Source organism: Calliphora vicina, chromosome 1, assembly GCF_958450345.1.
Source record: "Calliphora vicina chromosome 1, idCalVici1.1, whole genome shotgun sequence".
NCBI classification, from domain to species: Eukaryota; Metazoa; Arthropoda; class Insecta; order Diptera; family Calliphoridae; genus Calliphora; species Calliphora vicina.
The window spans coordinates 19064227-19087697 of record NC_088780.1 but is presented as its reverse complement, the minus strand read 5'-3'; the positions used below and the strand labels follow the sequence as shown (position 1 = coordinate 19087697).

Sequence of the window (23471 nt, the reverse complement as noted above, 5' to 3'; positions counted from 1 at the left end):
AATCGTTGATCCTTTTGTAGTCCAAATTTTACATCAATCTGGTTGTTCCGCAATCGTGGATCCTTTTGTAGTCAAAATTTTACATCAATCTGGATCATGCTCAATCGTGGATCGTTTTGTATTCCAAATTCCACATCAATCAAGATCTTCCTAAATAGTGCATCCTTTTTTAGTCCAAGTTTTACATCAATCTGGATCTTCCTAAATAGTGCATCCTTTTTTAGTCCAAGTTTTACATCAATCTGGATCTTCCTTAATCGTGAATCCTTTTGTATTCCAAATTCTACATCAATCTTGATCTTCCTCAATCGTGGATCCTTATGTATGCCAAATTTTACATCAGTCTGGATCTTCCTCAATCGTGGATCCTTTTGTATTCCAAATTTTACATCAATCTTGATCTTCCTCAATCGTGGATCCTTATGTAGTCCAAATTCCACATCAATCAGGATCTTCCTAAATAGTGCATCCTTTTTTAGTCCAAATTTTACATCAATCTGGATCTTCCTTAATCGTGAATCCTTTTGTATTCCAAATTCTACATCAATCTTGATCTTCCTCAATCGTGAATCCTTTTGTATTCCAAATTCTACATCATTCTGGATCTTCCTAAATCGTGGATCCTTTTGTATTCCAAATTTTACATCAATCTGGATCTTCCTAAATCGTGTATCCTTTTGTATTCCAAATTTTACATCAATCTGGATCTTCCTAAATCGTGTATCCTTTTGTATTCCAAATTCTACATCAATCTTGATCATCCTCAATCGTGGATCCTTATGTAGTCCAAATTCCACATCAATCAGGATCTTCCTAAATAGTGCATCCTTTTTTAGTCCAAATTTTACATCAATCTGGATCTTCCTTAATCGTGAATCCTTTTGTATTCCAAATTCTACATCAATCTTGATCTTCCTCAATCGTGAATCCTTTTGTATTCCAAATTCTACATCATTCTGGATCTTCCTAAATCGTGGATCCTTTTGTATTCCAAATTTTACATCAATCTGGATCTTCCTAAATCGTGTATCCTTTTGTATTCCAAATTTTACATCAATCTGGATCTTCCTTAATCGTGAATCCTTTTGTATTCCAAATTCTACATCAATCTTGATCTTCCTCAATCGTGAATCCTTTTGTATTCCAAATTCTACATCAATCTTGATCTTCCTCAATCGTGGATCCTTATGTATTCCAAATTCTACATCATTCTGGATCTTCCTAAATCGTGGATCCTTTTGTATTCCAAATTTTACATCAATCTGGATCTTCCTAAATCGTGTATCCTTTTGTATTCCAAATTCTACATCAATCTTGATCATCCTCAATCGTGGATCCTTATGTATGCCAAATTTTACATCAATCTGGATCTTCCTTAATCGTGAATCCTTTTGTATTCCAAATTCTACATCAATCTTGATCTTCCTCAATCGTGAATCCTTTTGTATTCCAAATTCTACATCAATCTTGATCTTCCTCAATCGTGGATCCTTATGTATTCCAAATTCTACATCATTCTGGATCTTCCTAAATCGTGGATCCTTTTGTATTCCAAATTTTACATCAATCTGGATCTTCCTAAATCGTGTATCCTTTTGTATTCCAAATTCTACATCAATCTTGATCTTCCTCAATCGTGGATCCTTATGTATGCCAAATTTTACATCAATCTGGATCTTCCTCAATCGTGGATCCTTATGTATGCCAAATTTTACATCAGTCTGGATCTTCCTCAATGGTGGATCCTTTTGTATTCCAAATTTTACATCTGATCCATCAATCTGGATCTTCCTCAGTCGTGGATCCTTTTGTAGTCCAAATTTTACATCAGTCTGGATCTTCCTCAATCTGGATCTTCCTCAATCATAGATCCTTTTGTATTCCAAATTCTACATCAATCTGTATCTTCCTAAATCGTGGATTATTTTGTAATACAAATTCTACATCAATCTGGATCTTCCTAAATCGTGGAGGAAGATCCATCAATCTGGATCTTCTATAATCGTGGAGCCTTTTGTAGTAAAAATTTTACCTCAATTTGGATCTTCTTCAATCGTGGATCATTTTGTAGTCCAATTTTTACCTCAATTTGGATCTTCCTCAATCGTGGATTCTTTTGAAGTCCAAATTTTACATTAATTTTGATCTTTTTTAAACGTGCTTCCTTTTGCAATCCATATTTTACATCAATCCTGAATCTTCCTCAATCGTGGATCCTTTTGCAGTCCAAATTTTACATCAATCTGGATCTTCCTCAATCGTGTATCCTGTTGTAGCCGTTTTTTCGACCAAATTTTACATAAATCTGGATCGTCCTCACTCGTGGATCCTTTTTTATTCCTTTTTTCGTCCAAATTTTCCATCAATCTGGATCGTTCTCAATCGTGGGTCCTCTTGTAGTCCTTTTTTCGTTCAAATTTAACATCAGTCTGGTTCTTCCTCAATCGTGGATCCCCTTGTAGTCCAAATTTTATATTAATCTTTGATCTTCAATCTGGATCTTCTTCTATCATGGATCCTTTTATAGTCCAAACTTTACATCATTCCTGGATCTTCCTCAATCGAATATCCCTTTATTTAAGATTTTTACATTGTTTCATATTTCTAAGCACACTTTCCTCTGGCAAATGCAAAGCCACAAAAAACTGGTAGTAGTCAATGCATTTTAAAAATAATACCATTTTCTGATAACTAACACATGCATATTGCACATGCATTGCACAAATAACCTCACATTTATAAAAGATTTGCAATAAAAAAAATTCCCAAATATTTCCTTCACACATGCACACAGACACACACACACACTTCTTATAACAAAACAATTGAACATTGTAGTGTGTTATTGTTGTTATTGGTGTTGCAGTAGTTTACAGAGTGTAAGTGTAAGTAACTGTAGTGGGTATGAGTGTAAGTATCCTCTTATAACGGTTTTGGTTTGTTACGGTTTGCCAGTACGAGAGAGAGTACGGTGAGCAAGCAAGAAGAGGAGGAGGAGAAGGAGTATTTGAATTGTTTGCCAGGGGGGACTTAAGTATTACTCATGTTGTAGATTTATACAGAAACACATACTGTATATCAATTGATTGCTGTAGTTGTTGTTTTATAGTTTGTAAGTATATTGTAAAACCTTCTCAAATAACAGTTTAGTTGGAGATTTTTTTTATTCTTTTTATTTTTGTGCTTATACGTATAAACCCTAACTTACAATTACAAATATTAAACGTTTAGTCGTTTAGTTTTATTTTCCTTTAAGTTTCTAAAATAAACATTTTCCAAATAATAGAGTGTAGTCGCAGTAGCAAGATGATGCTCTCTAGACTTTTAGCGAAAATGACATTTTGACTGACAACACTTAATATTTGTGTAAATTTGTGAATTCGTATTTACTTAGGGTTCTCTGTTTCTCAGTTTCTATTCAACTGAAAATACATTTTGGTTTTCTTTCGTTTTGAAGGCTAGATTGTAGATAAAGGACAACATCTTTGGATTTATATTCTTTTGACAAGCTTAGATTGAATAAATAGTTTATTGAAAAGGATTATATGTAAGAAAGTTTGGAAAATGATAGAAGAAAAGCTCTTAAAGTAATGAAAAGTTAGTTAGGCAACAAGAAAACAATATAAAAGATTAAAGTTTTGACAGAACACCAACAATACACAAGGATTTTTAATATTCTTTACATTCCATTCTACACTAGGTCGGCTTTTTTCCAACTCTAAATGTAGTAGTAAGGGATAGACCAAGACTTTTTCATTATAAGGTGAGAGCGATTCTACAACAAGTACAACATTTTCAAATACAATTTGTTTATGTTAGCTGACCGTTTGTGAAGTTGATAGTTCTAGCCTCTAAACAAGTGAAGAAAAAAACAAGTAAGAGAGCTATATTCGGCTGTGCCAAATCTTATATACCCTTCACCAAATTATAGTTTAAAATAAATTTTTTTAAATATTTTTAAGTAAACAAAATTTAATTTATTTTTTTAATTGTTTTTCAATTTTTTTTTAAAATAAGTTTTTTCCAAATTTTTTTTAAAATTTTTTTTTTTTGGAAAAAAAATTTATGGCAAAAAAAATTTTTTGATGAAAAAAAATATTTTTCCCGATTTTGACCCATTGTAGGTCCAACTTACTATAGCCTTATCTACATCGTTGCAATGGACTTTGAAATATCTATCATTAGATATCCATATTGTCTATATTAATGACTTAGTAATCCAGATATAGATAAAAAAAATAGGTCAAAAATCGAGGTTGTCCCGGTTTTTTGCTCATATCTCCGTTATTTATGGACCGATTTTGCTGATTTTAAATAGCAAACTTCTCGAAAGCATGTCTGACAGAATTATTGAAGATTTGGATCCCGAAGATATCTGGGGTCATCAGAAAATTGATTTCAACAGACAGACAGACAGACAGACGGACATGGCTTAATCGACTCCGCTATCTATAACGATTCAGAATATATATACTTTGTGGCGTCGCAAATGAAAAATGTAAAAATTACAAACGGAATGACAAACTTATATATACCCTTCTCACGAAGGTGAAGGGTATAATAATCAGCTGTGCTATCGACACCACCTTGTAATGAATACGCCTTTGGATAGAACGAACTACAATAAAAAATAAAAAACACGCTGTTATTTCCTTATTCGTTGATCTTTTTATGGTCAAGTTTTGCACTAATCCTGGAAATTCCTCAATCGTGGAACTTTTTAGAGTCAAATTTTGCATAATCCTGGATCTTCCTCAATCGTGGATCTTTTTAGACTCAAATATCGCATTAATCCTGGATCTTCCTCAATCGTGGATCTTTTTGTATTCAAATTTTTAACTAATCCTGGATCTTTTTATGGTAAAATTTTGCACTAATCCTAGATCTTCCTCATTCGTGGATCTTTTTATGGTCAAATTTTGCACTAATCCTGGAAATTCCTTAATCGTGGAGCTTTTTACAGTCAAATTTTGCACTAATCCTGGAAAGTCATTAAGCGTGGATCTTTTTAGACTCAAATTTCGAATTAATCCTGGATCTTCCTCAATCGTGGATCTTTTTATGGTCAAATTTTGCATTAATCTTGGAGCTTCCTCCATCGTGGATCTTTTTATGGTCAAATTTCGCATTAATCCTGGATCTTCCTCAATCGTGGATCTGTTTATGGTCAAATTTTGCATTAATTCTGGTCCTTCCTCAATCGTTGATCTTTTTATGTTCAAATCCTGGATCTTTCTCAATCGTGGATCTATTTATGTTCAAATTTTGCATTAATCCTGGTTCTTCCTCAATCGTAGATCTTTTTATGGCCAAATTATTCATTAATCCTGGATCTTCCTCAATCGTGGATCTTTTTATCGTCAAATTTTGCATTAATCCTGGTTCTTCCTCAATCTTAGATCTTGTTATAGCCAAATTTTACATTAATCATGAATCTTCCATATTCGTGGAACTTTCTATAGCATTCCTCAATCGTGGACAGTTTTATCGTCAAATTTAGTATTAATCCTGGTCCTTCCTCAATCGTAGACGTTTTTATAGCCAAATTATGCATTAATCTTGGATCTTCGTTATTCGTGGCCAATATTTATGGCCAATATTTGCATTAATCCTGGATCTTCCTCATTCGTAGATCTCTTTTTCATAAAATTTCGTATTAATCCTGGTTCTTCTCCAATCGTGGATCTTTTAGTAGTCAAATTTTGCTCTAATCCTGGATTTTCCTCAATCGTAGACCTTTTTATGGTAAAATTTTGCATTAATCCTGGATCTTCCTTATTCGTGGATCTTTTTATGGTAAAATTTTGCATTATTCCTGGATCTTCCTTAATCGTGTATTTTCTTGTGGTCAAGTTTTGCATTAATCTTTGATCTTCCACAATTGTGGATCATTTAATGATCAAATTTTGCAATAATCCTGGATCTTCCTCAATTGTGAATCTTTTATGGTCAATCTTCCTCAATAGTGGATCTTTTTTGGTCAAATTTTGCATTAATCGTGGATCTTTCTCAATCGTAGATCTTTTTATGGTAACATTTTGCATTAATCCTGGATCTTCTTCAATTTTGATATTTTTATGGTCAAATTTTACAATAATCCTGTATATTCCTCAATTGTGAATCTTTTATGGCCAATCTTCCTCAATCGTGGATCTTTTTTTGGTCATATTTGGAATTAATCCTGGAAATTCCTCAATCGTAGATCTTTTTATGGTCAAATTTTGAAATAATCCTGGTACTTCCTCAATCATGGATCTTTTTATGGTCAAATTTTTCATTAATCTTGGAGCTTCCTCAATCGTTTATGTTAAAATTTTGCATTATTCCTAGATCTACCTCAATCGTGGATCTTGTTATTGTGAAATTCTGCATTAATCCTGGATCTTTCCCAATCGTGGATCTTTTTATCGTAAAAATTTGCATTAAGCCTGGATCTTCATCAATGATAACATTAGGCATTAATTCTGGATCTTCCTCAGTCTTGAATCTTTTTTAGTCAAAATTTACAATAATCTTGGTCCTTCCTTAATCGTGGTTCTTTTTATAGCCAAATTTAACACTAATCCTGGTTCTTTCTCAATCGTGGTTCTTTTTATAACCAAATTTAACACTAAGTCTGGTTCTTCCTCAATCGTGTATCTTTTTAAAGTCAAATTTTACACTAATCCTGATTCTTCCTCAATGTTGAATATTTTTATAGTCAAATTTTACATTAATCCTGGATCTTTCACAATCGTGGATATTTTGATATTAAAATTGTATACTAATCCTTGATCTTTTACAGTTGTGAATCTTTTTATAGTAAAATTTTAAATTAATCCTTTATCTTTTGTAATCTTTATTCTTTTTTTAGAATATCTGAAAAATTGTTTCCGAATATTCTAACATTTTCCTATCTCTTCTCTTTTTGCAGATCCTCTCTCACCAAAATACACAACACATACAAAATGGTCGCTCCTAGGGTAACATTTGTAGGCACTAAACTGCAACACATCTTAAGCCTTTTGCTGGTCTTTGTTAGCAGTTCCCTAATGACCTCCAATACCTTCGCTTTAACCTCATCCACCACCTGCGGACCTAATTTTCCAGCAGCCTGCAACTGTGGCCATGAAATGTACGAAAGCACCTATCAATATGTGGTCAATTGTACTAATGCTGGTCTGAGGAACACCAGTGTTTTGGAATTTATGCCACAAGAAGTGGAAATATTGATATTTACTGGCAACTTTATACCCGAATTACCCTGGAATGTATTCGGCTCGATAAACAACTATAAGAATTTGAAAATTGTGGACATGAGCAATAATCATATACGAGAAATAAGAGGCAAATCCTATCATCATGTACAAAATGTGGAAAGACTTATATTGAATCATAATAATTTAAGTATATCCAGAGATGATGATGAAATGAATCATCATCATCCAAGAGTATTTTCCAACTTTTTGAATTTGCAAAGTTTGCATTTGACAGATGCTTTTGATGACAATAGTTCTCCGCAATTGAGTGAGGATTTACATGACATTTTCATGAACAGCCAATTGACCAAATTGGAGAAATTGCATTTGGAACAAAATGAAATAACACATTTTAAGGACCGCAAGGTGTTTTGTGATCTACCCAGTTTGAGAGACTTGCATTTGGGTGATAATTTCCTGAAGGATATTAATTTTGAGGTGAATTGCTTGAAGAATTTGAGATTTTTGGATTTGGAGCGCAATAAGTTTGAGTTTGTTAAGACCCATGATCTGCTGCTGCTGAATGAGTTGGAAGCACGACCCGATCGCAATACCAATTTAATAGTGGACTTTAATTTAAATCCCTTCACCTGTGACTGTAAAATAAGCCCCTTCCGCACTTGGATTCATTCGACCAATGTTACGGTGCGCAACAAGGAAACATTGATGTGTTTCCACAACAAAGTGGATCCTTTGCCGATTTTGGAGCTGGATATGAACGAATGTTCGGCGGCCATAGCAGCAGCCACCATCATGTTCACCACTGCCAATGACAATCATTATGGTGCCATGCACCAAGACTCAGGTTTGGCCAGACACACTGCCACTCTGATATTCTTGTTGATTGTGTTGAGCATGATACTGCTGGGTCTGGTTATAGCCTTGATTTATGTTAGTCGTGATAAATTGAAATTTATGATTACACCCGTCTTCGATAATGTGGCCAAAAAGGTACAATATACCACCATCAAAGATGAAGATTGTCCTGAAGTTCATGTCTAAGCAAGCGTTAGAAGAGTGTTAACATGAAACTTGACTTGTAGATCCCTCCTAGAATCCGTTCTACTCCTCAACCCCCAAAACAAACAACCTAACTACAATATACTTAATAACTAATCCTGCTGCAGTAAAAACATGTAAAATATTTAAAACAGAAAAATTAAATAAACTAAAATAACATTTTTATTATTTTAGTTTTGCAATCTTAAGAAGACAGTAAACCTTAAATTAGTCAGTTATTTATTTTTGTTTTTATTAATAAATTCTTTAAAATTCTCCTTAAATTATAAAATTTGTGCCATTAAACCTAAAAAATGAGATATTTTTGCATAAACAATGGGTCCTTTGAAATTGAAAGTTATAGATCTTTCAAACTTTTGTTACGATCGGTACAAAACTTTGTATATTTTAACAGCAGGAGTTAAACTTTTAATTTATGGATAAAAAGCTTTTAAAAGCTTTAAGCTTTTACATATAATAAATATTGAAACTTTGTAAATTTTGTTAAAAAGTGGTATTTTTGGCTTAAAATATTTGAAGTTGGTTTTAAACAAAATTAAGCTTATTATATATCAAAAGATAGGTAATAAGGTCTACATTATAAAACTGTATAAAATTATTGAATATTCCACAAACTATTGAACACTTTTCGAAAAAATAAGCCACAAAATTAAGAAAAATAAAACTTTCCTAAATCAATGATTTAAAAACATAAATCCACCTTTAACTATATAGCAAAATTTTAACTGATCGTAGCAATATTTATCAACATCAAACGGGCCCCTCTGTTTAAACTCTTTATTTAATTTATTTCTTTTAACTTAAAACATAAAAAGGAATTAATTTTAATAATTAATCTTTTAAAACAATTAATCAGGTATTTTATTGATCATTTAAAATTTTAATTAATATTTTCCGTCAATTATTTTAATAAAAAATTTGAAAATATAACGACCATGTTGCATTTAAATTTATAAAAATACATATTATTAACAAAAAAAAAGAAAGAAAAAAAGTTTGTTTAAAATAAATTTTAATTTTAAAAAATATTTTATATTATTAATAATAATTATATATAAATGTACTAAATATATAACATAGCATATAGTTCTTTTAATTTGTTTGTTCTTAACTTATAATTATTTCAAATTATGTTAAGGGTATTCAACACAGCACAAAAACTATGTTTAAAGTTTTCAATAAATAAAAAAAAAACTATTTTTTAAAATCCTAATGTCTCACTCCATCACTTTAAAACAAGGTTTGCAAAATGTTAAAAAAAACTCAGCAAAAAATCTGAATGTTTGGAAATAAATTTTAATCACTTTGGATAAGTTCTAGTTCGGTTCTAGTTCAGTTCTAGTTCAGTTCTAGTTCAGTTCTAGTTCAGTTCTAGTTCAGTTCTAGTTCAGTTCTAGTTCAGTTCTAGTTCAGTTCTAGTTCAGTTCTAGTTCAGTTCTAGTTCAGTTCTAGTTCAGTTCTAGTTCAGTTCTAGTTCAGTTCTAGTTCAGTTCTAGTTCAGTTCTAGTTCAGTTCTAGTTCAGTTCTAGTTCAGTTCTAGTTCAGTTCTAGTTCAGTTCTAGTTCAGTTCTAGTTCAGTTCTAGTTCAGTTCTAGTTCAGTTCTAGTTCAGTTCTAGTTCAGTTCTAGTTCAGTTCTAGTTCAGTTCTAGTTCAGTTCTAGTTCAGTTCTAGTTCAGTTCTAGTTCAGTTCTAGTTCAGTTCTAGTTCAGTTCTAGTTCAGTTCTAGTTCAGTTCTAGTTCAGTTCTAGTTCAGTTCTAGTTCAGTTCTAGTTCAGTTCTAGTTCAGTTCTAGTTCAGTTCTAGTTCAGTTCTAGTTCAGTTCTAGTTCAGTTCTAGTTCAGTTCTAGTTCAGTTCTAGTTCAGTTCTAGTTCAGTTCTAGTTCAGTTCTAGTTCAGTTCTAGTTCAGTTCTAGTTCAGTTCTAGTTCAGTTCTAGTTCAGTTCTAGTTCAGTTCTAGTTCAGTTCTAGTTCAGTTCTAGTTCAGTTCTAGTTCAGTTCTAGTTCAGTTCTAGTTCAGTTCTAGTTCAGTTCTAGTTCAGTTCTAGTTCAGTTCTAGTTCAGTTCTAGTTCAGTTCTAGTTCAGTTCTAGTTCAGTTCTAGTTCAGTTCTAGTTCAGTTCTAGTTCAGTTCTAGTTCAGTTCTAGTTCAGTTCTAGTTCAGTTCTAGTTCAGTTCTAGTTCAGTTCTAGTTCAGTTCTAGTTCAGTTCTAGTTCAGTTCTAGTTCAGTTCTAGTTCAGTTCTAGTTCAGTTCTAGTTCAGTTCTAGTTCAGTTCTAGTTCAGTTCTAGTTCAGTTCTAGTTCAGTTCTAGTTCAGTTCTAGTTCAGTTCTAGTTCAGTTCTAGTTCAGTTCTAGTTCAGTTCTAGTTCAGTTCTAGTTTAGTTCTAGTTCAGTTCTAGTTCAGTTCTAGTTCAGTTCTAGTTCAGTTCTAGTTCAGTTCTAGTTCAGTTACATTGAACTTTTCATGGATTAATCTTCAACTGCAACTTAAAGGATTCCAAAACTGAGCAGGGAAATATAATCAGGTAAAGGTTAGAGAGCAACATTTTTCGGCGGAAGTGTCTGCCAAATTTGGATTTAAATATCTGCTTTAGTTGCAAAAGTCCAAAAAAAGTACGAACAATTTGAACGCTGAGTTTTTCGAAAATTACCTTTTCAATAATACAGAATTTTGTTATAGGTTACCTTTATTAAATAAAAAATCCCTTAAAATCTCCTATAAGTTGCGTAATTTTTTACTTTCAAGACTTAGTTACTTTAATAAGTTTTCCAATGATACAGAATTTTTATATTTAGCCATGTTCGAACATAAAGCCATTAACAAATGTAGTATCATTGAATGACAATTTTAATAAATACTATCAGGGACATTTGATGAAAAGTACTCTTACTAAAAATATCAAAAAACTTCACTTTAAAAATTATTTGGTGTTTGAATCAAATTAAAAAATAATTTCTAAAATCAAAAAAAATACTTTAATTTCACGATCATTAAATTCAAGACCTTATCTCTTCCAAAAAAATAATAACAAAATGTGTTATACGCTTCTAGCTGTGAACCATTTATTCGACAGGAATTCTCAATTATAATTGGATATAATTTCTAATCTTTTTAACACAAATTTCTAAAAAAAAAACAAATTTGAAATAATTTTAATTGTTATGTCGAAAAACTCTTGATCAATTTGAAATTCCAAATAATTTCCCAGACCTCTGCTTACTTAATTTAAAAATGAATTATTTCACCATGTGTATTTTTAAGTGAATACCCTTTTTCTTTTATATTTTTTTTACTTTTAAAATTGTTAATTAAAAATATAAAACGAAACAAAAAAAACACACATTTAGTATAAGTATTTGAGAAGAAAAAAAAAGAATAACGAAAATCATATCATTATCTACAAAAAACAGAAAAATGCAAACGTATCTTAACATTTCAAAACAATTAACCTTAGATATATCTGTGATTTAAGTTAGTAGATTCAAGTTTATTTTTTTTTTCTTATTAATTAATATAAAACTTTCATTACTAATTATTAAATAATTACAAATTAATGCAAACGAAAATAACAAATTATTACTTACAATATTTTATTTTATTTACTTACACACATGAACTAACATTAATTTAAGTTGGATTTATTTTAAAAATTTTTTGAATTACATAATAATGATTTTTTGAAAACAAAAAAAAAACGAAACTGTTGTTAGTTGTAATAATTATTTTGATAAGAAATTAATAAATCAATAAAGGAAGAAAAACAAGAAAAAAAGGTAATTTTTTTATATTTTTTTTAAGGAATTAGGGAATTCTTAGCAATAAAAATTGCTACGTGGAGACATAGGGTAATTGAAACAGTTTAAATTGGGAAAATACCGTTATTTTGTTTAACAGAGTTGTATTTGGCTACAAATATTTCAAAGACATTGGCAACCTTAACTATTTTGACAACTACTAAACAGCTGTTTATCTTGGTTTTGTTGTTGTTTCAGCCTCAAATTTACAACAAACAGAAAACAACAAAAAGTCTTGTAGGTATAAAAAACTAAGAAAAATACTTTAAATTATGAAAAAGGAAACTTATTTATAACAAAAAACTGTTTCTGTTTAAATTAATTGAAATATAAAATACATAATTTGCATAAATAAGTGTACGTCTGCCACATAAATAAATTCATTAACTACAGGGTGTTTCATATAACTTAAAAATTTAATAACAAAAGGCAAATTGTTGTTGCTTTACCGGGCCCTGTTTTACAAAAACAATAAATTATAGTTTTTATTGTTATTTACATATTTTTTTGCTATCATTTTGCAAAAAGACCTTTATATGCAAGCTTATTATGCAATAAACATACTAAATTTTTATTAATTAATAATAATTTTGTGTAACAAAAACATAGCTGCATTTAAATAATTGTGATATTAGTTTAAAATTAAGGAAAAAAGTGAGCATAATTTAATATTTAGTGAACAAAACAAGTTTTTTACACATGATAAAGCATTCTTATCAATAAATTGTCATGTTAACAAAGTTAATCAAGTTTTATGTATTATTTTGTTTTTGTATTTTACACAGATGCTTAAAGTTTTTAATAATAGTTTGTATTTGTTAACCAAACGATCTACAACGAACCCCGGCAGACTAGTTCTACTACAACAGCGGTTGACAAAACGTGAATATAGCAGCAGTGTAATGGAGAAATTTGATTTGCCACAGAGATTACAAGGCAGCACGCCAAGTGTTTGGTAATTTAAGCAACAATTTAATGTAAAATAATATGTATTTTCAACAAAATTCAATTATAGGAATGAATATATTGCTTTGGCCATGCAATACAAGCCCTTGAACTTGGGCCAAGGTTTTCCGGATGATGCTGCCCCGGAATATGTTACTAAAGCTTTGGCCGATATAGCCAACGATGAAAATCCTTTGTTGCATCAATACACTAGAGGTTTTGTAAGTGTTTTTCTTTAAATATTTTTCTTACCTTTTTGCTTGTCATGTTATTGTTCGTTTTTTTATTTCAGGGCCACATGCGTTTGGTACAAGCCATAGCCACTTTATACTCCAAGCTAGTGCAGCGTGAATTGAATCCTTTGAATGAGATTCTTATTACCTCGGGAGCTTATGAGGCTTTATATTCTTCTATTATGGGTCATGTTGATGTGGGCGATGAAGTTATTATTATCGAACCATTTTTCGATTGCTATGAACCTATGGTGAAAATGGCGGGAGGTGTAGCTAAATTTATTCCCTTAAAACCGGTAATTATTCATATATTTTTTTTAAAAGAAAGCTTAGTATTTAAAATTTAACACAAATTTTTTAATTGCAAAAGTAACAAGGAAATATTTTAACACTTTTTTTATTGGGCAATTTTTTTTTTTTTATTAAACCACCATTTTATTTCACAAACTTTAACTGAAGTTACTACGATTTTATTTCTTTCTTTCATTTATTTTTGGAAATTTATTAAGAATTTCCTAAATTATGATTGAAAACACAAATTTCCAAATATTTTTAAAAAGCCTCGAGTATTTTATTAATTAAATTATTATTTTATTTTGCAAACTTGTTACACACTTGCATTGGGTTTCAATTTTTTTCAAACTAAATTCAATTTCCTTTATTTTACTTCCTTTTTCTGTGCAGAGATGCCAGAGTTAAGAAAATCTATTTTCCCCTAAAATAATTTTTTTGGGAAAAATTTATATTCTGGAATAAAATAGTTATTTTTGCTTTAATTCTAATGATTTTATAAAGAATTAACAGGAATGTGTTCACGTACTCCAATTAATTTTACAACCATTTCATTTTGGTGGAGAATAAATCCATATTAAGGCATCTAAGACAGCAGAGTATATTAGATAAAGATTGAAAACAATGGTTGTTGAAAAAAAAATCGATTTAAAAATATTCTTTCCCGATTTTGACCCATTATCGGTCCGAATTTAATATGGCGTCATGTCGTTGGAAAAGTCTTTAAAAAGTCTAGCATTAGATATTCATATTATCTATGTTACTGACAGATAATGTTCAAAAATAGGCCAAAAATCGAGGTAGTCTTGAATTGCTGATATCTTAGCCATTTGATGGTAGTATTTCCCAAATTTAAATAGCAACTAAACCGGCACTATACCCGATATATTAATGTATCAATCATGTAAGTAAGTTATTTGGTGGCTTTGGAAAGTAAATTTCAACAGACACACGGACGTGGGCACATCGACTCTTCTAGCTATACAAATTTATTTTAATTATTTATTTTAATCCACTTGGTTTTTTATTTAATTAAAAATTTATAAATTTTCCTCCCTTTACAGACCAAAACCGACGGTGCCATCTCCTCAGCCGACTGGAAATTGGATGAAGATGAGCTGAAAAAGTTGTTCAACAATAAAACCAAAATGATCATCTTGAATACACCACACAATCCCATCGGTAAGGTATTCAATCTCCAAGAATTGCAACTTATTGCGGATTTATGTAAAAAGTGGAATGTACTCTGCTTATCGGACGAGGTATACGAATGGATGACATTTGAAAATAATAAACATATACGTATTTGTACCTTGCCCGGCATGTGGGAGCGTACAGTGACCATTGGTTCGGCTGGTAAAACATTTTCGGTAACAGGTTGGAAAACCGGTTGGGCTTATGGTCCAGCCAATTTGATTAGAAATCTACAAATGGTACATCAAAATTCAGTGTACACTTGCCCCACACCCCTGCAAGAAGCTGTAGCTAGAGGTTTTGAATTGGAAATGACCCGGTTGGATTCGGATGAATGCTTTTTCAAGAGTTTGCCACGTGAGTTGCAGGTGAAGCGGGATTATATGGCTAAGTTTTTGACAGAAGCTGGTATGAAGCCCACCATACCAGAGGGTGGCTATTTCATGTTGGCCGATTGGACTAATTTAGGTGGGATTGTTTTCATTAATTTATTTGTTTGTATTAATTATATTGTTCATGTTGCAGAAAAGAAAATTGATATTAACTCTGAACCGGATAAATATCGTGATTACAAATTCACCAAATGGATGACTAAGAATATGGGTATTCAGGGTATACCTCCTAGTGCCTTTTACACAGAGTCTCATAAGAATTTGGGTGAGAACTTTGTGCGCTATTGTTTTATTAAGAAGCAAGCTAATTTGGAAAAAGCTTCGGAGCTTTTGGAGAAATTGAAGAAGAACTAATTTTTGGTTTAATGGTTTATGTTTATTATATTTTTTTTGTTATACTATTTGAACCGAATAAATGTGGATATTATACAATAAAATGTTTATAAACAATGGACAAATTTTCAGTGTAACATTTACTTGAAATTTCAAGATTTATTGATTTTTCTTGAAGAAAAATTTTAAATTCGAATTAGTGTAAAATTCGAACGGATTAAGATATCGTAATACAATTTGGAACTTATATAGAACGAACGGTTTTTTAATCAATGGTGGATAACTTCTGCCATTGTCTTCACTTACATACCGAAATTCTTAAAACTAGGAAAATGTATTAAAAAAAGTGAGTTTTTTTTATAAATGAGGAATATTTTTTTATAGCCGGTTCTTGTTTAGAGAAAGATGAGGAGGATTCTAATGCATTAAATCAGCCAATTTTTATTTTTCACGCATTTGAGTTAAGTTTTCTTTCAGAAGCATATAGAAAATGTATACAAGCCAGAAGGAACTTTTTTTCTATAAGAGAAATAATCAGCCTTATCATCTTCAATGTTTTATATATAGAAAAATTAATATATGTCTGTTTATTTATTTGTTTGTGACCTAAACCACTACCTATATCCTCTTGAAATTTCTACTGTATGTTCCCCTATATCTGTAAGGAACAATAGGCTTTTGTTTTGAAAGTAGGCGTGGCATTTTCCATACAAACTAAAGTTATGAAATATCTGGAGAACTACAACGGTTTAATCCGCAAAACATCTCGGAAATTACTTCGGTATCATTGTGCTCATCCAGCCTGAAAATGGGCGTGTCTCCACACATGCAAAGTAAATCGTTATTTTAGAATATCTGGCGAGCTGTCTAAAAATGGACGGTATTTTGTATTTAAACGAATTAATTTCTTATTCACCCTTATCGTGGTTGTCGTAAACGTCTTACGCCTACGACAGTTTCGTACTAGATTAAAGAACCAGTTTGCATTTTATGTTTAATCTAGTACGAAACTGTCGTGGCACCTATCATACATAGTAAATAGTTATTTTCCAATATCTCGAAAACTATAATTGTGAAAGCCTTCAAATTTTATATGAATCAATTTCGTATCACTGCATGAAGTTTAACCAAAAAATGGGAGGGACCGCTCCATCCAAGGGGTGAGTCACCTCTAAATATCTTGAGAACTATAATTACGAGATTATTCAAACTTTGTGCGAATAGCACACTCATTTTACATATATTTTACGGGTAGCGAAGGTTTTGGCTAGGGAACTATCAGGTATGTCTCACATTTTGTTCGGAATGGTTTCAAATCCGTAGTTTTTATTCCGATCGATTTCGTTTTAGGTTTTTCTGATTCCGAGTAATTTAATAATTCCAAAAATATTTAATCATTCTGTATTGCTGATTTTAATTTGACGGCGTTTTTTATATTAAAACAAAAATTAAGTTTTTGGTACAGAAATAATGTATTAAAATTTTTATAAAAACAAATAAATATTGAAAACTGAAAGTGGTTTCATTTCGAAAGAAATTTTCGTTTTACGTTTTCTGGAGAAGGTAGATACGGAGAAAAACGTAGAAAAATATGGCATATTTTCGATGTTTCGAATTTGTATGCGAGCAACTTTTTATATGAATCAGCTTACGGTTTGGAGCTTTTATCTATTTGAAATTTTATCAGATTTTTAAGCGATATTTTAAAAAAAATATTCCGAACCTAGGTTATGTTTGTCAACATAAATATCTCTTGAACTAAGATAACCCACATATTTAAGCATATTTTTTATAAATATTTTAAAATGGTATCTGAATTTCTTGACATTCGGATAAGAACTGAATTCTTGGATTAAGATATCTCCAATCGTTCACGAGTTATCGAATTAGTTCCAAACCAGTGTGCACTGTTTATAATCTAATTAGGCAGACTTACGAAAAATGCAAAATCTATGTTAAATTCAATATTAAGCGCCAAATCAAACAGATTGAAATTTAAAATTTCTCTTCAATATATTAAAATTAACAATAAATGTCTTGATTTCTATTTAAAGTAATAATTCACCTTCATTTACATCGAAAATTGTAATTTTTAATGTGTAAAATTATTGAAGAGTATTGAAACTTCAATTCTATACCAAAAATACTGTTTTTAAAGAAAATTAGGATATTTTGTGCATTCTACACCCTTATTTGTGGGTATTATCATTTTCTGTAAGTATGGTCACCTGATTTTGTTTGCATTTCTTTTATGAAATTCGTAAGTTTCTAACGGTATTTTTCAACATAAAAATTCTATTCTAATAAAACAAATCCTTAGCACATAGAAAAAGCTCAACTTTCATTATTAATTACTTGTATTTGTTAACTATTACAACAATAACAATGCGATTATTGCCCTTAACCTAACCTCACATTTGTTCACTTGTTTTGGTCTGCTTATTTGACAACTTCAACCAACAACTACACTCACTCATACATTAGCACTATACTTACCATATGATTACATAAGTTAAGAAAATTTGCCATCTTCCAAAGGAATTATTAGGTTTTTTTTTGTAAATATCTTATGAATACTTTTTATTAGTTGCGGCGTCTTCACAAGATGTTTTTGTTTTTTTACATAATTTAACTAATTATGTCTAAATAACAATTTTCTTTTTGTCGCCTCTTAAGCTCATCAATTTTTCTTCTTTTTGTTGTTGCTAAATACAAAGTATGACATTTTAAATTTAATTTACATATCGAACACAGATTTAAGGGCCAATTCTGGTTTATCGTAGTTCAATTCTTCGGGTGTTGGAACGCCCAATTCGGTGAGGGTGGGGCGAATGGAGTTGATGATGTAAGGATAGATTTCATCGGTTTTGTCACCGCACTTATCCTTAACACCTTCCAACCATCTGATGGCCAAGGCAATGTCGTTGACGCGACGGCAGGCTTTCAAACCAGCATCGACAATTTTGGGTGCTGGCACTAAATCCATACCCAACAAATCGTTCATGCCCTTGCGTACCTCCCAGCCATCGATGTCGGAGCGGTTGAAGTAATCTTCATAACGCTTGTCGAATTCTTCGGCAGGGATTTCATGACCGTGAGCAGCACGTACGGCACCAATACGGCAAGTAGCTCCAATGGAGCTACGTAATCCGTTGGAAATCTGACTGGCAGCAAGACGGAACATTCTATATTTTAATTTAGTAGAAAAATACAAATATAAATTAATTCCAAATGAAAAGAAAAATTTGGTTAAGTAATCGATTATCAACCTGAGTGTCTCTTTGGTTTGTTCGCGTTGAGAAAAATCTACACAGAAAATGACAAAACGTCAAAATCCCATTAAGTCACAAACAAGTTTGTGGGAACATACAGAATGAAAAACAGGGTGTATCATGCTAGGAAACCTAAAATAAGAATGGCAGCTCTATTGCTATGGAGATACAACTCTGTAAATAGAATGTACAGCCAAATCAGTGATGATAATCTTTTCATATCAAAACCCGCTAAATATGTAATAAAATTATATATAGCTCTCTAGTTGACACATCTTCACAAGTTGTTTATATTTTAGGGAAATCCTTTTAAATTAAGTGTTTTTATTCGATATTAGTGTTTTATATTATGTTGGAAAGACAATTGTTAACTGAATATAACAGTTTGTCAAACATAAAACAAATATTTTCTTCTTCGCATAGTTTAAATTGACATAAATCCAGCAATTTGTTATATTTGTATTAGTTTAGAAGCTATACGATTAACAAATTTACCCCAATTTATAATTTTTTACCAAAATTTCCACAAATCCCTTTTTAGTGGATTTGTATGGGGATATAGAAACGTTAAAATTTCATGACTCTAGCTTGCATTTGGGATGTGCGATGATTAGTCAGTCAGTAACATTACCCTTTTATTTATTTAGATACGCCATTTAGAGATATATAGTTTCAGCAAAAGTTCGACTTTTTGAAATTATTAAATACTAAAGTTTTCGAACTACATCGCGGAATTTTTGCGTTTTTTTATGAATTAATTAAGACGGTAATGCAATTAATCGAAACTCAATTAAAGTGGAATTTCCTCGTATACCTAAAATAATATTTATTTATTGGAGGTGTTCTTGATCAATTAAGCGAAAACTACCGCACATTATCCTTTTTTTAATTTTCGTATAATAAAAAATCGCTCGAACTTCCAATTACTTTTTTCACCGCCTATTTACTTTAAAAATCGCCAGCTTTGACAGCAAAATCGCTAAATTACCATCACTGAACAAAAATGACAAGACCGAAAATGCCAATAAAACGAAATTAGTAGTTTTTTCATTTCAAAGAGGAATCGGGTGCAAATTTCATTCTACTGGCCACACACAAAAAAGCGACAAAAAAGGCGTTGAAATTTTTCATTATACGCTTTTAGTTACGGTGGAATAAAAAGAAAACTATTAAATATTTTATTAATTAATAAAAACTACCAAATATTAATATAACTCCTAAACTTCAAAATGGCTCCAACAGCAGGGTACGTACACATTTTTAACCACAAAAAAACGTAAAAAAAGACTAATTTGTCGAGCCAAATGAGAATGAATAGGAAAAAACGAGGAGGCAGGCATGGTATGATAATTATAATGCACACACACCACATTATATCTAATCAGGGCGGTAGGTTACTAAACTCTAAGGGTTTAGGTTTTGTTGGCTTCTTTTTTTTTAGTTAGTGTTTTAAATAAATAAATGTTTACTTAATTTTATGTTAATTTAAATTTTCCAATTTTGTGGTGTGTGTCTCTTGTTTTTCGTAAAACGCGTGTTTTTATTGTTTTTCGTTTTCCTCGGGCCCGGCATTCATTATTATGTACATTTCATTTGCTTTTGTTAAAATTGCATGTTCACATTTTGTTGTTGTTTTTAATAAATTGTAGTTAGGGGTGACGTATTTTTATGAGTTGGTTCTTGCTTAATTGTTATTTGAAGTAATTTTGTTTGTTGCAAAAATTGTGTTTTAATTTAAATTGGAAAAATTAAACATATAATAATTATTTGAGGTTAGGTTTAGTCATTTGGCATATTCTCGAAATTTGTTTGAGTTTTTCTTTTTTTTTTTTTTATATTTGTGTGTTGTTGTGCCGCTATTTCAGGCAGACTGTTTTTCTTTATGAGTGACAAAGAGATGCCATATGAGTAGCAAACGTGGTTAATAAATGGGAAGGGAAATATTCGACATTCGGATAAAATATGGCCGCATACCGAAACCGAAACGTTTATAAAGGAAAAACCAAAATAAAGATCATTGTATTATACTAATTATTTTTGTGATGATAGATCGCCTGCTCTATTTTAGATTAGCAGTTATAGGACTTGAAAATCATTTAATTTTGAGTTTATATTTTGATATACAGAAAAAGGGTTTTAAGCGTTTCATGCATCTCAGATTTAAAATCCCTTCGAGCGTCGGAAACCGGAAATACCAAAATTTAATATTAACAGAAAAAAATATGAAAATATAAAATTTTACTGGGATCTTGATTTGTTTCATATTTTTTTCCCTACAAGCCTTCATTTCCGATACATGAAAAAAAGAGCAGAGCGTAACTCAATCCGAAAACGGAAATGTTCGAAATTGTATGCTAAATACTTTGTAATTCGAAACGATTTCCTTTCGAATCGAATTTTAAGTCATAATGTAAATGCCTCCTTATAATTTAAATTATTTATAGAGTCTCGGTAACGGTATTTTTAAGTTTACGGTAGCTTAGCGGTAATAATAGTTGAAAAGATATTTTATGATTTTATTTCCGAATAAAAGCTAGCACAACAGGATACCTAGCACAGCTTGCATTTTAAACAATATGGACGTCATTAAACCGGACGCGTGACACTACTAGCTTTGCTGAAGAGAATTTATTTGGAGGCCTATAACTCTTAAACAATTTAAAAGATAAATTGATTATTAACTCAGAAATAAGGTCTTTTATAGCATTCAAATTATAAAATGTGCTGCCCATCTTGTTTTAAGACCTTTAATTTTTTTCCAATTGGTAGTAGACCAATTGTTATAAATTTGATTCTCATTTGAATAATTAAAGTGAATTGGCAAAAAGTGGACGGGTTTGAATCAAAATAATAATTGGAACACTGCAAAATTCAGTGTATTTTCCATATTGGACAGGCCCTGTTATGTTTCATCTTGAGTAAATAATGTAAATAAAAGTACTAACTTTTCTTCTTTTTCCATTACAGAACAGTACCACCACCAATTTCTTGGGCCCAGAGACATGAACTACTTTACGTCATCATCGATGTGGAATGCAAGGATATTGAACACAAGTAAATATTAAAAAAAAATTATCTAAATCACAAAATTATCTTAACGTTTTATCGTTTTTAACAGGGTGACAGAGAATAGTTTAACATTCAAGGGTACCAATGTGCTCGATGAAAAAAAATACGAAGTCACATTAAATTTCCTAAATCCCGTTAATCCCGAAAAAGTCACAAGTAAAAATATTGGCAGATGTATTGAATTTACCATTTACAAAAAAGAATCAGGTCCCTTCTGGAAATCATTAACCAATGATAAAACTAAATTGCATTTCCTTAAAGCCAATTTCACCAAATGGAAAAATGAGTCCGATGATGAAGAAGGTAAGAAATAAAATATACAAAATACTTAAACAACAAATTGTAAAATATTGTTATTTTTTTTTAATTCAGCAGATAATGGCTCTTCAAATTTCCTACTTAATGACATGCTGGCGGGTTCAGGCATGGAAAATAGATTTGATGATTTCAATGTCGATGATGACGATGATTCGGATGACAATATTCCAAGTCTATCACAAAATGATGATGACGAAGATGACAAAAAGGAAGAAGAAAAGAAGGATCAAGAAAAATAGTTTAGCTATTAGTGTTAAACTTTTATAATATTAAATTACTTCTCTTAATATTAGCATGAACATTAATTGCTTTTTAAACAAAACAATTTAATTTGAAATATTCTCTTATGAAAATATTAAAAACCCAGAACATTAAAAACAAAAAAAACATACACACACACTTATTAAACAGATAACGTTGACTTCAGAAAATAAACTAATAATATATACACTCAGATTATTTAACAGATATTGATGAGAAAAATTACCAACCTTTACATGAAAATACTTTATATTTAAATTATTCTTAAATATATTAGAACTATGCTTCAGCATTATTCTATATAAAGGAAAACAAATACACTTTATATATTTAAAAAACGAACAATCACAAACAAAATAATGTTGCAAGTAATATTTATTATGTTTATTAGATTTTTTTTTTTAAATTTTTTTTCCTTTTCGAAAATTCGATTCATGAAAAACACAGGTCAAAACAACAAAAAACGAATACCAAATTCTTATTAAATTTATGATTCCTGTACATAAGGGAAGTTAATCGCATATGATTAAGAGTTATTTGCAAAATAAAAATTTAATTTTATAAATATCAAAAAGGAAAATATTCAAAATAATTAATGTTTTTTCTTGAAGATTAATAAAGGTGTTGTTGTGTAATTATATTCGATAGAAAACATTTTCAAATTTCCATGTATAAATTATACAAAATTCGAATGATTTTCGAATCGAATTACACAACCGTTTAGTAGATATCTAATTGAAGGGGAAAGGCTAAATTCTAGAAAAATTAAATTTTCAATTGGTGCCCGATATAATTCTGAGTACTTAGAACACAGTATTCAAGGGGACGTTTGTATGGGGCTAGGTGAAATCATGGACCGATAATGCCCATATTCAACACCAAACAAACTATCAACAGAGAGTAGAGATGAGCGATATTTCCATACCTGTGATTTAATCACTGTGATTGAAAAATCACTGGTAACAACAGTTACTGAATATAGCAAGTAACAGGTACATTTAAGTCGTTCTTTAATTTTTCTCAACATACTGTTAAATGTCGTTTCTTAATATTTTTCAACATTCACTGGTAATGTTTTTGATAACTTTTAATATATTTCTACTGTTAAATG

General features: G+C 30.7%; 4 protein-coding genes across 7 annotated transcripts in view; 3 read left to right on the top strand and 1 right to left on the bottom strand.

Annotated features, from left to right (window-relative positions):
- Positions 1-8622, top strand: part of LOC135950209 (leucine-rich repeat-containing protein 15) — a 195332-nt gene extending 186710 nt beyond the window's left edge. The window contains exon 3 of the mRNA XM_065499776.1: positions 6914-8622. Within this exon, the coding sequence (XP_065355848.1) occupies positions 6948-8240 (1293 nt within the window). The 5' untranslated portion in view covers positions 6914-6947 and the 3' untranslated portion in view covers positions 8241-8622. The remainder of the gene's footprint in view (positions 1-6913) is intronic.
- Positions 8623-12224: 3602 nt separating this feature from the next.
- On the top strand, positions 12225-15565 carry Kyat (Kynurenine aminotransferase). Of its 3 annotated transcripts, none has more exons than XM_065499272.1 (6): positions 12225-12289; positions 12838-13007; positions 13068-13218; positions 13290-13526; positions 14586-15183; positions 15241-15565. In XM_065499272.1, exons 2-6 carry the CDS (start codon positions 12838-12840, stop codon positions 15459-15461), a joined length of 1377 nt encoding a protein of 458 aa, XP_065355344.1. In that variant the 5' UTR covers positions 12225-12289; the 3' UTR covers positions 15462-15565. The 3 variants fall into 3 exon arrangements, with proteins under 3 accessions (XP_065355344.1, XP_065355414.1, XP_065355313.1); XM_065499342.1 differs by having other exon boundaries at positions 12276-12293; XM_065499241.1 differs by lacking the exon at positions 12225-12289 and adding an exon at positions 12579-12706.
- Positions 15566-17989: 2424 nt separating this feature from the next.
- On the bottom strand, positions 17990-18832 carry LOC135949582 (cytochrome c oxidase subunit 5A, mitochondrial). Its single transcript, XM_065499214.1, has 2 exons — positions 18710-18832; positions 17990-18625 (listed from the first exon to the last, which is right to left on the bottom strand). Exon 2 carries the CDS (start codon positions 18622-18624, stop codon positions 18178-18180), a length of 447 nt encoding a protein of 148 aa, XP_065355286.1. The 5' UTR covers position 18625; positions 18710-18832; the 3' UTR covers positions 17990-18177.
- Positions 18833-19750: 918 nt separating this feature from the next.
- On the top strand, positions 19751-22952 carry p23. Of its 2 annotated transcripts, none has more exons than XM_065499106.1 (4): positions 19751-19958; positions 21680-21766; positions 21831-22084; positions 22157-22952. In XM_065499106.1, exons 1-4 carry the CDS (start codon positions 19942-19944, stop codon positions 22336-22338), a joined length of 540 nt encoding a protein of 179 aa, XP_065355178.1. In that variant the 5' UTR covers positions 19751-19941; the 3' UTR covers positions 22339-22952. The 2 variants fall into 2 exon arrangements, with proteins under 2 accessions (XP_065355178.1, XP_065355102.1); XM_065499030.1 differs by having other exon boundaries at positions 22154-22952.
- Positions 22953-23471: the final 519 nt, after the last annotated feature.

What these genes read in the sequence shown, in the direction of transcription:
- p23 (XM_065499030.1), top strand. An exon ending in TGCAAGGATATTGAACACAA is followed by an intron (nt 21,767 to 21,830) that starts GTAAATATTAAA and finishes CGTTTTTAACAG; the next exon opens with GGTGACAGAGAATAGTTTAA. An exon ending in TGAGTCCGATGATGAAGAAG is followed by an intron (nt 22,085 to 22,153) that starts GTAAGAAATAAA and finishes TTTTTAATTCAG; the next exon opens with CAGATAATGGCTCTTCAAAT.
- Kyat (XM_065499272.1), top strand. Translation starts at nt 12,838, where the DNA reads ATGCTTAAAGTTTTTAATAATAGTTTGTATTTGTTAACCAAACGATCT. An exon ending in AATTTATTCCCTTAAAACCG is followed by an intron (nt 13,527 to 14,585) that starts GTAATTATTCAT and finishes CTCCCTTTACAG; the next exon opens with ACCAAAACCGACGGTGCCAT. An exon ending in GGCCGATTGGACTAATTTAG is followed by an intron (nt 15,184 to 15,240) that starts GTGGGATTGTTT and finishes TTCATGTTGCAG; the next exon opens with AAAAGAAAATTGATATTAAC.
- LOC135949582 (XM_065499214.1), bottom strand. Translation starts at nt 18,624, where the DNA reads ATGTTCCGTCTTGCTGCCAGTCAGATTTCCAACGGATTACGTAGCTCC.